We start from the raw sequence: 16,726 nt of genomic DNA, 5'->3' as shown, positions 1-16,726 counted from the left end.
AGCAAGCTACTCAGAAGGGGTAATGTCCCAATAAATGATGTTGCTACAGCCCTCATTATAATTCAAACCTCATTGATATTAAGTGATTACCAATTCTTAATGCTCTCGCATACATGCTCCAATTTTCATCATGAATCAGTCCAAAACTAAATCACTGCTTGGATTCAGGGGTATTTGGTGCCTCGAGCGTCGAGGTGATGACATTTGAGCCACTGCCTTGGAATATGTGAAAAAACTGTATGCTTGAAAGGAAAACCTCCTTCAAGACTGAATACCAGGAAATTGAAATTAAAATCATCCAAAATTCTTCTAGTTCTGTTGTAACTGGTGGGTGAGTGTATGCCATACCTCCTCATTCATAAGCACCTTATGTGTAACGATCCCACATGTGCATGAAACAAGCTACTGAACAATCATCTGAACAGAATTTTGGTATGATGTGAATTTTGACTAAAATGCAAGTCAAGAGACATTTTAGATAGTGGAGCAGATGCAGAAAGCGTACTATGGCTGCTCATAGAATCATTCTACACACAAAATATATTCTGTTGGGTCTTCATTAATTGTAGGGTATTGTAGAGGATTGCAAACTAAGAAGTAGCTATAATACTTTCAACAAATAAATAGCAGAGTGATTGTATTATTTTGATCCAAAGAAGAATTTGTACCAAGAAGATCCATGGTGGTGTTATAATTATATCATATGATAGCAGCTTAAATCACTCTCAAACTGAGGATATGCACGCTGTTATAATTACTTCATACAAATGTTAGGGTTTAAGATTTGGTTGGGTTTAAACTTTTGTTTTCAATCAGCCAAGGAAATAAGTGAGGTAGGGGGAGGAAAATGAAATGTTGGGTGGAATGAAGAAAGTTGGAATTTATGCAGAATTGAAGAATTCATGGTAGTGTGTGGGGTGTCAGGTTAGAGGAGGCTTAAAAATGGTTGGTTGTTCAGTCTGTCTCCACTACAACCTGCCTTTTATGGTAGACCACCAAAAAAGCTGGGTTAATTTTGAAAAAACGTCTGTGCGTTGATAATAAGCTTCAGCTTTAAAAAACATGGATGTATAAATGCCATTTTGCCATTGACTCTACATTTTTTCATACCATTTCTTACACAATCCATCCAGCTCTTTTCTATCTTTCACCATTACAACTTTTTCTATATTTCTTTCTTTAAACTTGTCTGAGCAGGTGGCCATTCCACCCGCTCAGACAAGTTTAAGTCAGAACTACAGTGGTGACTGTTATAACATTTTCAGAGATTTCAGGCACTATATTAAAGCTGCAAATAAAATAAGACACATTTAATCAGGTTCAAACATTACAACAAGGCTTAGCTTTAGAACAATGATTTCTAATTGTTTACTTATGAGTGGACATTTGAGTGTTAATGTGGGTTAGCACAATCAATCTAGAACAAAATTCATTAAATAAGATGGAATATCAAAGAATGTACATGGAAAGTTTTAATTTTTATGCTTAGCAAAGTAGTGTGTGGTAGATAGGTGATTCGTGTGTGAAATTAATCATTGATATGGCGGGAAATGAAAATTTATCAACCAGAACAAATATCTGTAGCAAGTTCTTATAAAGGTATGAGGGAAAAGGAAAGGAAGAAAATGTAATATTTATGGGGGTGATGGATGGTGTTGGAAGGTATGAAGATGCAGTCATGAAAGGAGTGAGATTTTAAATAAGTTCCTGGAATATTTAAGGAATCACTAGAACTATTCTCATTGCAAAAAAACAAGTTTTGAAAGGCATGTAGATAAAACCAATTCTCCTAGAAATAGTGTACTTTGTTCAGACCTATACTTTCTCCAACTGCTTGTAGATTAAAAAAAATTTCTTCTCTACTCCTGGTGGTGAATAAGCTCTCATAGTAATTGTGCAAACTCAATAGATATATTTCAGAATTGCATATTTCAAATCTTAAAAGACTCCTTTAATAAGTACACTTTGCAAACTAGTACAGTCCTTGAAAGTTTGAATCAGTATTGGTTTTAATTTTTTCTCCAAGGAATGTTTTTAATCACGTCGATGCAGTGTTCATGAATAGGATAACAGTAACAGATGCTCAGATAGTCCCATACATGTCCTAATGTTGAGACCATTCAAGGTGGAATTTTGATCATTTCCTGAATTTTTTGAGCAATAAAAATGTTTGTGCATATTTCCACATATACATTAAGTGCGCTCTGTTTTTGGCAAAATTGACTGCTTTTTTTCTTCGTTTCGTTTTCTCAGCATTAACCTAAAACATTAGGTATTCCTTATTATTGAACAGATATTATTATATTATATTTTATGAATTAAACCTAACCCAGCAACCTGAATCAAAGTCTCTGTAATGAGAAAATCATTTTTTTATGGTGGTATCTATGTGGTTCTTCATATCTGAAAATGGCAGTTGTGTCACCCTCAATGTCTCAAATACAAGAAAGGGTTAATGTTGTCTTATTTCCATTACAGTGATTTTAGAGTAATACTCGCATCATGATAAAGTATTTTCAGATGCATGTCACATCCTTCTTGGCAGGTTAAAGCAAAATAAAATGATTCCCTAATTAGCCTGATTAATAAACTAAAATGACTTGACTTCAAAACAGCCATCTTTAATCTAGTGGTGTAGGCAGGATTAAGATACCTTCATTTGTTATGATTTACAGGTAGAGATAGGTGCCTGACTCACTCAATGCTAAAAATATTGGGGACTGTACTTAGAGAGAGTTCCAAGTTTGAAAATTTCAAACCGTATTAGAAATGACCTTAAAAATTGTGACCTCACATCTGGCCGTCCTGAGATCAATACTAATAAAATCCCAAGAGTCCTTTTTAATGAGTAGGTTAAATTTAGTGGTGTTTGTTTTTTTAATCTGTGGAGCTACTAGGTACTGAGTTGAAGTTTTCAGGGATTGTATATGGGCACATTTTCTGTATATAAAATAAGGTCCATTGGCATTGGTATCCACTATGACATTGGAACTCAACTAATTTATTTCATTTGAATAATATTAAAAATATATTCCATCCTTTGTAGACTAATTTTCTTTTATTATATAAAATATAAAAACTTTCTTTTATTGACTTCAAATTTGGACTAAAATATAACAGAGTTCCAAGTTTTGTATTCTTTTGATGTTTTCCTGCCTTTTTATTTTATATTTTACAAAACAATTCGGACAAACACAACTTGTCATTCAATTACTCTCCATCATGTGGATGGCTGCAATGGAGATCCATTGTCATACCAAACATCTTCAACCATCTTGCAAAGGGGTAATGTGACTTTTAAGACTGAATGGAATTATTATTGGGCATTTTTGGTTTATTCACTGAACAGAGAATTCAATTAAGCTATGTTATTATTCAGCTTTTAAGTATAGTCCTTATCTTTTGATAATTCATTGATAATAACTGACATTCACCTTCCAACCAGCTAAATCGAAGAATATATATTTATGTGTATATATATATGTGTGTGTGTGTATATATATATATGTATATATATATATATATATATATATATATATATATATATAATATTTATATATATACACACACATGTACAATCGCCATATTTAGTATGCTATGAAGAATTAAATTTGGCCTATGCATAGTAGTTAGGGCACAAAGTTCGACAAATTGCAAAATACGCATTCTTCCAACTTATGTATTAATTTTTAAACCTATGCATAAGTATTTTTGCGTAGTATTACGATAATTCCTATCTGTTGAAAAATCATTCCCTAAATCGTATATTATTCTCATATTTTTTGTGTAATGAATGCAAATAATCATATGACCAACTTAAGATGGGTGTTCTATCTCAATCATCACCCACATGGGTGATTGTTGTAAGCACCATGCAAGATATTTCATCTGAGTGTTTTTAAAAATGCCTCTTAATTATTTCCAGGGGAAAGTTTGTAGCATTGGAAGACATTAGTTGCCGTATAAAACCAGGCTGCAATGATCACCCCCCTTGGCCAAAAGGAATCTGCTCGAAATGTCAGCCAAATGCCATCACTTTAAACAGACAGGTTTGTTTTGCTTTTTGGTTTCAATGGATAATTAAATTAGTGCCTGATTGAATCTTGTTATCCACTGAGCCTAGAAGTAGGAATCAGTTCTTTTGAAGAATATTTGTAGTGTAATGGCAACTGATATCTGTGAAAAATCATGGCTTTTTTTAATTTGATGTAATGTACTTTATTAAATCATTCATTCATTGCTATGCATGTAATTTCATTTGAGCAAATGATACAAATAAATTAAATTTAAATATAAATTTTCGAGCAAATGATAGAATATCTTCACAAATTTTAAATTCAAAATAAAACAAATGAACTTTTTAAATAGGGAAAGCTGAATGCTCAAACACACTTGGCTTCCAAAGAGACTGGGAAATGGCACAACAGTAACTTCAATGGAGTCACTTGCTGGTGTGCACACATATGCGAGAATTCCATAGTGAAATATTATTTGCCTAGACGAGAGCTGAAACCCATATCCCTAAAAAATTCTGTGCAAGTAGATGCCTTAGGTTTTTAACTGGATGAAGAACTCTGCAGAAAATTGAGGAATCCATCAGGCTTGAATCATTGCTGAAGTGAACGATTTTTACATGGGTAAATTCTTGCTCTTAGTTTTCAAACAAACAACTGACTCCACTAAAGTTACTGTTGTAACATTGTTTGCTTTTATTTTTGATTCCCCTAAAGTTAGTCACCTCTATGTGTTTAAATATCAAACACTGCAGTGGTACACTGCACATGACTATGATTACTTGATTGGTATGGCATTGTACGTACAGCAATTAGCCGGTGCATCTTATTCCTTATAGACCCTTGGAAATTTGCCGCATAAGGGTTAGCTTAAGTCATTTATCAAGCTAAAGCACTTCCCAGAAATCAAGAGATTCAGGTTTTATTACTGTTGTAAGCAAATGGTTTTTGCCAAGTAAAATTTTTGCAATTTGTTTGCAATATTTATTCTCTTTCTTCTTAGTAGAAGTGATGATGAATTATAAAAAAATTAAGAATGTATGCGTTAGGTAAAATTATCTTCAATTTAATGATGGTGACTAAATGTATTGCTAATTTTTTGTTGCACACATACTGAAATGCATTCCTAAGACTTACATCCACATTTATATCATTGCTTATGGAAGGAGGGTTTCTTTTTTTCAGTTTTTGTGCATTAATTTTTATTATTTCCATCAAATTCCTTTTACTATACATTTCCTCTCTATATTACATGCGAGGCAAATTAAGGTGATGAGTGAAGCTCAGTCCACAATGAACCCTTCTTCAGCCCCCATCTTTATTTATTCACTTGGGAGAGTAGTCTGGAAACCTAACAAATTAATGAGACGTTTTTTTTCTTTGCACCGATTTTTATTTTTCAACGTAGTCTCCTTTAAGTAAATACACTTTTTCCAGTGAGGATCGAATTTTTTTAACTCTTCCAAATAGTAGTTTACGTCTTCCTCCATAACATAGGCATTTATGTACAGGGTCCATGCAATTAGTATCGAGACTAGTTCCAAAAATCAAAATTTATTGCAGTTATCATTACAATTACTTAATAATCTTCAAAATACATTCCTCCTGCATCAATAAACTTAGTTCGGCGCACCACCACTCGTCAAAAGCCCACTGGAAGTCAGTTTCTAGAATACTGTTGAGAGCCTTTGCCCCACCGCTTGAACCACCTCGATGTAGTCGAACTGATATCCTTTGAGCTCCCTTTTTATTCACAGAAACAAGAAAAAAACAAAGGGAGCCAGATCGGGGCTGTAGGGGGGGTGAGGCAACGTTGCCATGCCAAATTTTGTCAGCAGCTGCCGCACAACAATCGCACCGTGGCACATTCCTTGCTCAAGACTTTCCGCACAAGCTTCGCACATGCTTTCCTCATGGCAATATCCTCTGTTACAATGGTGTGGACAGTTCTGACTGAAAGTCAGTCTCCTCACTGATAAGAGCGATGGTTAAACACCTGTCAGAGTCCAAAACGTTTTTCACTTTGGCCACCTGAGCATCGGTTCGAGCAGTTGTCGGGTATCCGGCACGGTGCTCATCTTCGATGAGCTCATGGCCTACCTTAAACATTTTGTGCCACTCAAAAAATCTTGCACGGCATAAGGCATCATCCCCATAAGCCTGTTAAATGAGTTCAAGGGTCTCCGACATGGATTTCCATGGTCTCCAAGTTTAACGCAAAACTTTGCAGCGTAGCGATGCTCAACGGTGCACTCCATGCTGGCGCGATGACACCACAAACCATCACACGTCACAAAAATCCACCTCCTGTCTCAATGCATGCCCAGAGACGACTGAACTAAAGTGCGCCTGAGTGGTGGGTGACCCCTCTACTGAGCCGAACAATCGGACCGCCCCATTCACCGCTCCATTGAGGTTACATTAAACCAGTCATGATACTTATTTTACAGACCCTGTATGTGATATCCTCCTCTGAAAATGCTGAAAAAACTCTGCAAAACAGCCTATAATTTTTTTATTTCTTTAATTTCATCCTAAACCTTGTATGTCACTAATGTTTCACAAGAATAAGTTTTCAAAAATTTCACAAAGTATTAGACAATTTATATTGTACCAACTTAGGTGCCTAAAATTACATGAGTTGAAGTTTTTCCTGTACATTTAGTAGAAATACTTCTTTAGTCTCAAAACAAATATTTTTGTTTAGAAATATCTATTTCTAAAATTATCTTAGCAAATATTGGTTTTAAAAAAAAATGTTTACTCTTTTTTCAATCACAGATTTATCGACATGTGGACAATGTAATGTTTGAAAATCCATATTTAGTTGAAAGATTTCTCAACTATTGGAGAACCACTGGTCATCAGCGCATTGGTTTCCTTTATGGAAATTATGAAGTCCATGCTGATGTCCCCTTGGGAATAAGAGCTACTGTTGCAGCAATATATGAGCCACCTCAGGTAATGAAGTTTTCTTTGTTTTCATACTGTTATCCCTATAATGCTCTCTAGAGTTTGTATCACCACAAACTCTGTATGATATTATGTATACATTATTTGGCAAACTCATGAGGCCAGAAGATGTAATCAGAACCAAATATTTGGTGCAAATGAAGATGCTCCAAGCAATCATAAACATAAATAGTAGGTCATTATTTAATTATGAAACTGTTGTCTATCCAAGCCAATAAACTCCGTGAAAACTCAAGAAACATGCAGACCTCATTAAATCTGCACCTTGGAAACCTCCAAATAAACATTTTATTTTGCAAAAATAAGCTATACTACTTGAAAACTAGGTGTTCATTAGCTGGGTTAATTTTTAAAGTAAATCATTGGTTATTTATTTTTATTTTGCAAATTATAGAATTTATGAGGCAAGAAATATTTATTTGGCTGCTTATAGAGCACTCAATAAAAGTGGAACCATTCATTATCAGCAACCTGAAAAGTCATCTTTGAATTCCTATCTTCGAACAACAGTATTCAAATATACTGTGAGTTCTTGCTTTATAATGGGTACTTGGCATGATGGAATTGCTTTGCAGTGTACTTTTCAAAGAAGCTTCTGGTTCACTTGATGGCAACTCACAGTGATCGTGAACATTCTTTTAAATACAATATCTCGCAGGATTTAATGTGCTCCAATCATAAATTTCCTCAATTCTACGCCACTGTTCAATTAGGCAACAGATTCCTGTTATAACTCAATAAGATTGGTAGGAACATTTTTTTATTTGATTTGAAACTTATTTAATCGTTGTCTTACTAGTAATTTTTACTTTTTTCTCCTCATTTACTCAGACGTTCTTTTTAATAGAGTTCTGGAGAGAATTGATGTTTTCACTATATTAGTATTCTTGGGTGAATTAATGTTCAAATTTCCATATATTACAATATGATTACAATTATCAAATAGTTCTTCTCTATTAAGATTATTTAATTATTTATGGAAGTGTTAAGTTACTGTTTGATGATTTATACCGGCATAGAAAACATAATATCGAATCAATATGGTCTGTATGATTTCACTAAATTAGTAAGCCAAGGGATATCCCATCTCTGTTGCTGCTCCATTCACTGATTATTTTTAAATGACATTTTATTAATTAAAGCAGGTTTTACGTAAACTTAGGCTGAGCAATGATGAATTAATTTACCTCTTCCAGCAAAGCACAACCTGATATCTAACTCTGAATAAAACCCTTCACATATTCCTCATTCATGCCACCTTCCTTAATTCCATCTAACATGCATATTCTTTTCTTACCCCTTCCTTGCTTGCGTAACGTCATGCCATCCATTACAATTTATATCACATCGACAATCAAAATGATCTGCATCCACTATTCCTGTCTCCTTTGGTTTATTACAGTAATCCCGTCTCCTCCCTACTAAAGTTTGGACCAGCTGGTTCTTAGTATTTTTACTCAAAATCCTGTCCTCAATTCACTCTTTTTGACAGCTTAAGTGTGTAATATGATTATTCTTCTGACGTGATTGAAGAATTGCATCATCCACTTCAGTTTTTGCCCTCCTGTTTTAGCATGTAAGTTAGCATTCCTCTTCCTCAAAAACCATATAAATTTTCTTTTGTATGCATGGATTCCCATTTCGTACATATCAGACATTATCTAATGCACTCAGAAATGCTTGTAATCCCTTTGATAACCGGCTGATTAGTGCTTGATCATCCACAAACCTAGGTGATTTTATAAATTCCCTGGCGACTTTCATAACTAGTTCTCCAGTTCTTCCAATACCTTTTTGGCCATTTCATCCAGATGTACAGTCATGGATGATAGTGAACATACGTCTGACCCGTCTTCGTGGTACTGCCCATTCAAACTCTTCATCCACCACATGTGCCTGAGTAGTTTGGCTCATGAGCAAGTTACAGATAAGTTGCCTATACCTCCAATCTACTCCTATTTTTGGAAATACTTCCATTATTTGTACTCAATTAACTCTGAAATGCCGCCTTGAAATGTATTTAAAAAATCATGATTTTATTCTATGTTCCTCCCCATTTGTGACCTCATTTCTGCTGTACGAATGCTCACTCAATGACATCTGCTATATGCTAAGTGAATGACAAATGTATTGATGAAAAATAAAATATTAGGGAAAAGTGAGATGTTGCGTGATGAATTTTTTTATTATTTTTTAAGATTAATTATCTTTACTGTGAGTATATGTTAGTCCAGTGGTAAAACATTTGGGTACTGACTGGAGGCCCTGGTTTCATACCTTGACAAGCCTCTGAGCACCCTCAGCTACACACTAGCTGTGTGATTTTTTGAGTACCAGATCTTCCTGAGACACAATAGGCAGCAGAGGGAAGGGAACTGACCCCCATACCCAGAACATAAAGTCCACATGTCGCTGGATTTAGTACGAAGTAATTTCTATGCTCTCTGGTCAAATCAATCTCTGGGATGATTACAATGGTTTTCTTTTTTGCTAGTATTGGTGTCATGTTAAAAACACTTCCATATTAACTTTTTATCCCATAATCTTATGATGGACACAATTATGAATATGAATCCTGGCAACTATGGAACCTGACCCTCTGGGCCATGTATCATGCCAGGCAGTTGTAGATGCAAGGGTCCTGTTGGTATCGCACAAAATTCTTGCAAAGTGGAACCGACAGGCAGCAGCGAAGAAGAAGACAGAGGATGACTGAACCACCCTTGAGTAATCCAAGCCCTGAGTTTTCCTTAACCCTTGAGTGCTTCCATGGGACTTTATTTACACTCACAGCCTTATTTTATTTCAATTCCCTAAATGTTCTCTCTTTCAATCCGGACCTAAGCTATCTTCCTTTAGGTCATATTCTCTATGTCTAAGCTTGCTGGCTAATTTCTTAACTGTACAGTTCTTCTATATATTCCTTCCATTTCTCATGGGTCTTCTCTGGTTCAACTTATATTTTTCCTGGCTTATTTTTTTATTTTTATCACAGATTTTCACTTCTTACTTCCTGGAAGGGTTTAACCTTCTTCTACAGTGCACCAATGTCACCCTTCCTTCGTAAACTTGGCATATCCTCACACTGCATCTTCAACCCTGCTTCTTTCAACTTATTAGTTTCCTATTGAACTTAATTATTCATCTCTTTATACTTTCTTTTACCCAAACTGTTGTATTCTTCCATTTTTTTCTCTCATCTATTTTCCTAATTATCTCATTTGTAATCCATCTTTGATTGTCCTTCTCTTGTTCACTGTTCTTATAGTATTTTTTGATGCTTTCAATATCCCTTTTTTGATATGTTCCCATTTTTCTTCTATCATACAAGTCTTTCTGTCCTCATTCATCATTTTGACTTCTGCCTCCTAGTAATAATTTCTGTTCATCCCGGTCAGCACTTCTACATTCCATTTTCTCAACCATTTTCTTATTATTTTCCTTTTCAATCTGATATTATGTTTCATTAGAACTAAATTATGATTCTAATCTGCATCTGCTTCCTGAAATTGTGCGCATTATTGAAACTGTTCCTAAATCTCCACAACCATATTATAGTCTAATGTCTCTCTAAATCCCCAGGCATTTTCCTTGTATGCCCATGTCTATATGACCCGCTCCAAACGCAAGTGTAATAAATCTGGGAAAAAATTTATTACAAATCAAAGTACAAATTTCAAAAATTCTTCAAAAAAATTCAAAACAGCACCCACTTGTATCAACACACGGATACCAGTGCCTCTGCCAGTCACTGTTTGTTTCCTAGAAGGTATCTATGTGAACCTCATTCAGGTGCGTCGTTATGGCCTCTTTGACGTTTTCCAGCATTCCAAAATGTTTGCCTTTCAAACTCCTTTTAATTCTTGGGAACTACAAGAAGTCAAGTGGTACCATCAGGGCTGTAGGGTGGCTGGGGCAGCATTTCCACCATGTGCTTGGCCAGGTATTCAATCACAAGGAAGGCAGTGTGAGCCGGCATGTTGTCATGGTGCAGCCTCCATTTGGTAAAGATCTCCTTCCAGACTCTTTTCCAGACATTCATGTAAAACTTTATGTTCACTATCTGTTCTTGAGGCGCAACTCATCACAGAAAATCAACTAATCATGAACAAGTCATTCTGCTTATTTTTGGGACAGACCCTGTATGTGGTGTTTTAAATTTTTTTTGTTTAAACCTTTTTTTTTGTCTTTTTTATATCTAATGCTTTGCTCTCAAATGTTTTTAGCCTCAATATTAATAGCCTATTTGCAATTTAATTTTTAAATACCCTAAGCTTGCAGAATGATAACTGTTTATAGAACATTTTACAGCATTAAAATGTGTACTATATTGAATTGTATATTCTGCACACATCATATCAAATTGTAGATGAAAAAATTACCTTCACGTATATGCAAATAACTAAGATCACAGAAAGAGAAAATGACGTAGCATTAACGAGGGAGCAATTAGGCTGGAAGACTTTGTGAGATCAGTGTTAGTTCTTCTGCATTATCCAGTGTAGGGCTTTATATGATTTATCTTAACTAAAATTTTAAATTAATTTTGGCTAACCTTTATTTTTACATTATTTGTGTTATAGTTTAGTTGAGGGTAAACAACGATCGTTTTGGAAGCTGTATATTTTTCCAAATATTCTGATCCATTTTCATATTGTTATTTCTGTCAAAACCCTTCAGAATAACCTTTCAGCAAGATTACTTGGTATCAGGCAACGGCGCAGAAGGAACATACAAAAATCTTCGATTCCATTATTTAAGTAAAACCCTGTTGTTTCTACCATTAAAATTAAGATTGCTAGGTAAAAAAACTGAGGAAAACAATAGTATTTGAATAGGATATTGCAATGAGGTAGTGTCTTATGTACAGGCTTCCCACCAAGAGGGCCCGGGTTTTAATCCTGAAGACAGCAGATATTTTTCGTGGTATCTCAATCCTACTTAAGCTGCTTTGTGGATATCACTTTAAGTGAGTATGCCTTCTGTCAGATGGCCCATGAAAACATTCTGTAGACCCTTTGGCACCTTTTTAAGGAGTAGGCCAATGCCAACACTGGGTTTCTCTCCACCCTTCCTCCTTTCATATCCATCCAAACAAGTAGGTAGGGATGGATGTAAAAGAAGGTACAAATGATCTTAGCTGTCAGTTAATTACCCTAAAACTACTACTAGTCAATTTGGTTCTTACAACATGGCTTCTATTATTTTAGCATGATGCCTGATAAACCTAAGGCTATGTGAGCTTGAGAATAATGCTTCGGAGAAGTTTAACCTAGGCTAATGATGTGGGCTTCCACATCCTCTACTGTGGGCTACAACAGTCCTCTTTCTTTTTTATTTCAATAGCACCTACAGCATGGTAAAAATCATGTAAATAGTGTGTTGTTTTATCTTCATAGTGTGGAATCCACTGAACTTACAAACATATGGGGTATGCTTTACTGGATTGGTGTTAAAGATATTTTTGAAACAACTTAGGAAGGTATAAACACCTTCTATTTGAAATGTTGCCCATTGTAACTGTGTTGATTAAAGGGAGCGATGACAAAAAGTAAGCGCTAAAAATATGAGGAAAGGACCTGAGAAATGTATCCACTGGCATTTTTGTTTTAGTAGAAGAGTTTTTAGGTAACTTTAAATAATCCTCTGAATCTACAAGCATGGTTTATATAATAATGGTATACCACCCTGTGCAATAAATACACAAACTGAGGCCATAAAAACTTTATTTTGCAAAATTTAGCCTACATCGTTTTTTCCCCTTCAAAGTACTCTCCATTCATTGCTATGCACTTATTCCATCTTCTATTCTGCTGTTTAAAGCACCCTTGGAAGTCCTCAGCAGTTAGGATTTTTAGATTTCTCGTTGTTTCTTGTTTAACTGTGTCCACATCTTCCCAGTGATGTCCCCTCATCACATTTTTGCATTTTGGAAATAATAAAAAGTTGTAGGGGGCGTGATCTGGCAAATGAGGAGGATGACCAAGGATGGTGATTGAACTTTTGCCAGAAACTGGCGATTAATCAATGCTGAATGCGTTGGTGCATTGTCCTGGTGAAGGATCCAGCCATCCATCATGTTTGGTTAAAATAGTGTGCACTGTTTTCCTAAATTCAGGTCATCAGCTATCATTCGGACAGTTTCTTGATGATTGGTTGGGATAAGGGATCGCACATGATCAATGTTGTCATCGACACAGGTGGTTGAAGGTCTTCCCGCCCTTGCATCATCTGTGGCATCTTGTCGGCCATCTTTAAAATGCTTAATCCACTTGAAAACGGATGTTTTCTTCATAGCACAATCACTGTAAACAGCTGTCAACATTTCATTGATTTCTTGATAACTTCTACTGCACTTTACCAAAAAACTTAATGTTGCTTCATTGCTCCGTGATTTTGTCAATTTCCATTTTCGACTACAGTAAAAACAAGGATAACAGAAACTAATATAACTGGCACTATACACACAGCTCGACGATCCCCCAAGCACAGATGTCTCATTAGGTCTCAGGTAACTAGCATCACTGGTGGGCGGGGCTATATTCCGCGTCATGGCCTCCAGTTTGCACCAGTTCGCGTATTTATTGGATAGACCTCATATATAATTTATATTTAAATGGTCCACTAGAATGGTATATAAATGGACCGCGACATGACTAATTTGTACCTGATGATGACGCCTAAGCGTTGTAACTAGTAGCACCAAAATAAAGAACAGTGGAAAAATACATTGTGTACTTTATTCTATAAACTCCACTGACTGTTGGTTGATTGACCAAAACTTACCCTTGGTCGTATGATTTTTTTGTGTTGGCAGAATTTGTAATATTTTAGAATAGTGGAAGAGATTAAATAGCTTGCATTAGAATTTTTGTAAGTTTGTAGAGTATATTGGGGATGTGATAGTTCAGTGGGTAGAGTGCTAGGCAACTGACTGGAGGGTCTGAGTTCAATTCACAGGGGTGCCTGTGGGCCCTCTTAGCTTCGCCCAAACTGTATGATTTTTCAGGTATCAAGCCTTCCTGAAAAACCATAGGCAGTATCCCTACCTGATGTGTGAATCTCATTTGCCAGTGGGATTAGAACTTGGTGAGTTCTACTCTCACCTATCAAACCAACCTTCAGTTTGCTAACTGTGGTTCGTGGGTAGAGTATATTATGAAAATGGATCTCTAAGGCAGCAAAATGTCTGTGCATAAAAGTATACTCGTCCTTGCATTATTATATTGAAGTAAATCTTAGGGTATAAGATCAACGGGCTTTACCATCATTTAGTAGAAATTACAAATATTGGGTGTGCTAAGATCCACAGTAGTGCATACTGAACACACTGGACTGAGAGTCTCTGTTATGAAAGTAGGAGAGATAGGGTGAGGAATGAGTAAGTGGTCATTAAATAACATGGATTAACTGCATCAGTGAAGTACAAGTAAGGAAGATGTGTGATATGTATCTTTGGTCATTTGAAGTGCATGGATGGGAATTATATCACCAGGCGGATAACGACTATAAGAGAAGAATGATTTGTTGACAAATTCCTCCAATGGCAGTGGGTAGACAAAGAAAGTCATGATATTAGGTGGTGGAAGAGACAGTCCAGACAAGAATTTTTATGTCATGTATGCAACAGTCCATGAATTAAGAGAGTTTGTTTTTTGTTTAGAAACCAACTTAAAGCTATTATATACCAGTTAAGATGACACAAGTATGGAATATGTTTTGGGGTTATACGAAGAAATTTTCTTCAGCACTCTTTTATAATGCATATTGTTGTTTTCTCATAAAATTGAGCACTAATAAATTGCTGTTCTATTGCTTTGTAAGACATCAACTGATCATGGTTTCATTTGTCATTTATATTTGTTTTCTGTACATCTGTTCTCAGGAAAGCACAAGAGATTCAGTTAGCTTGTTGCCTGATGAAAGGGAAGAAGATGTTGAAAATTTGGCCTCCCAACTTGGCTTACAACGGGTTGGATGGATTTTTACAGATTTGGTTGCAGATGATATCAAGAAAGGAACCGTAAGCAATGATAAGAGTTTGAAAGAATTAGGTTTGCTAGATAGTGTTACTTAAGCTACCTTTAATTCTTTATTCAAACATTTATTCTAGGTGAAGCATTTCCGAAATATTGAAGGCCACTTTCTTTCTGCTGAGGAATGCATCATGGCTGGCACATTTCAAAACAAACACCCTAATCCTTGCCGATTTTCACAAAATGGTTATTTTGGCTCAAAATTTGTCACTGTTTGTGTTACAGGTATGTCATCTCCTTTTATTTTTTATCACATTAAAATGTAATCATTGGCATGAGTGGGGCATATATGCAAGCAAAATATTTGGCAGTTAGCACTTTTGTTTCGTTGTTTAGTTTGTAGAATATATTTTATCCTTCTTTGCCATTTTCTTAGTAGTGTAAATATTTTTTCATAAACATATTTGGAATTCCCTCAAAAGGAAGTGTGCATATGCCTGCATCTTCCATAAAGTTTTGTGAAGTAGGAATCTTTGAATCCTTGTCAAAACAGAGCCAATAAATTGATCTTTCTGCATGCATGCATATTGACCATTTGTCGGCTTCAGGAGACTTTGCGTTGAGATATGGTCATAGGCTACCCTTATGAAGAGCTACATGAAATTTGATAAAAGGTATGCTTTGTTCATAATTTATAGTTAGTGATAATATATATTCAGCCTGTGTCAATATTTACTTGAAGATTAAGTTGTGAAAATATGTGACATTGTTCATTGGCAGGAAGAGGCAGTATTGGTTAATAACATCTCTTGTGTTGTTTCCAGTTTTATGATTTAGCTTGACTTTATTCAGCAAAAAATGGCATAGGTAGTTGTGCACTTGGTACTCATTCAAAAAATGCCTTAACATCCACTCATTTGCTCCTTTTTATTCAGAGCATGTAGCACCACTGTCATGAATTTTTATCATTTGAGCATTCAGTTTAAGGGAGGGTTTCAGAAACCCCTTTGCACGACCATTACTTATTATTAAGAGCTAAATCCTCCATTACCTCCAACATCCTTAATTATAAGTTATCTGGTTCTCCATCCAATGACAAAAATCAGATTTAATAAGTTAAATCTTTGTTCATTTTTCTTGAACTATTCCTTAATGACAAGTTCCAGCATTGGAAGTTTGCCATTTATGTTGAACAGAGAAACATTTCTTTGATGAGTTTTTCTTTGCGGAGTTAACATATGATTATCATTATGCATATCCAGGCTATAATCAATCCTTTCAATTAGTATCATCTGCGATGGGTCTGTGAATCGCAAATGCTTTCATCCGCATGCATAAAACTTGGAAAAAGTGACTAGCGATCTCTGTTGGCAGTTGCAGTAGTCATAGCAAAATCACAAAAGAGACAATTTAATACATACCTTGCTTTGTGGAATTTTTCCATTGTAGGATGAACTAGTATATACTGTTAATTCAAGACAATTCAGGACAAGTCTTTGTTGACTGACTTAGATTTCATTTCATTGAATAATTTTCAAAGTATAAAAATTATTTCAAAAATGAAACACCATAGGTATTGAAACCTAGACAATCCATTAAAGACCTGCCAATAGGAGTTCACAATGTCTTTGTTTGTTACCAAAGAATTTCACAAAGTGACACCTAAAAGTTTTATTTGTGAATTCATTATCTTTAATGGACCACCATTATTTTCTTCCCGAGTTATTTCAAAGTACAAGTATATTAGTTGGAATTTTCAAAATC

At 35.3% G+C, this 16,726-nt stretch overlaps 1 protein-coding gene across 1 annotated transcript in view; it reads left to right on the top strand.

The window, feature by feature from the left end:
- Npl4 (nuclear protein localization 4) overlaps positions 1-16,726 on the top strand; it is a 68,981-nt gene that overhangs the window by 13,348 nt on the left and 38,907 nt on the right. The window contains exons 6-9 of the mRNA XM_071588266.1: positions 3,926-4,049; positions 6,795-6,974; positions 14,872-15,009; positions 15,100-15,247. Of these exons, the coding sequence (XP_071444367.1) occupies positions 3,926-4,049; positions 6,795-6,974; positions 14,872-15,009; positions 15,100-15,247 (590 nt within the window). The remainder of the gene's footprint in view (positions 1-3,925; positions 4,050-6,794; positions 6,975-14,871; positions 15,010-15,099; positions 15,248-16,726) is intronic.

The sequence above is a fragment of the Hetaerina americana genome, unplaced genomic scaffold (genome assembly GCF_022747635.1).
Source record: "Hetaerina americana unplaced genomic scaffold, ioHetAmer1.1.p SCAF_3, whole genome shotgun sequence".
Lineage (NCBI taxonomy): Eukaryota > Metazoa > Arthropoda > Insecta > Odonata > Calopterygidae > Hetaerina > Hetaerina americana.
This window is presented reverse-complemented; position numbering and strand designations above follow the sequence as displayed.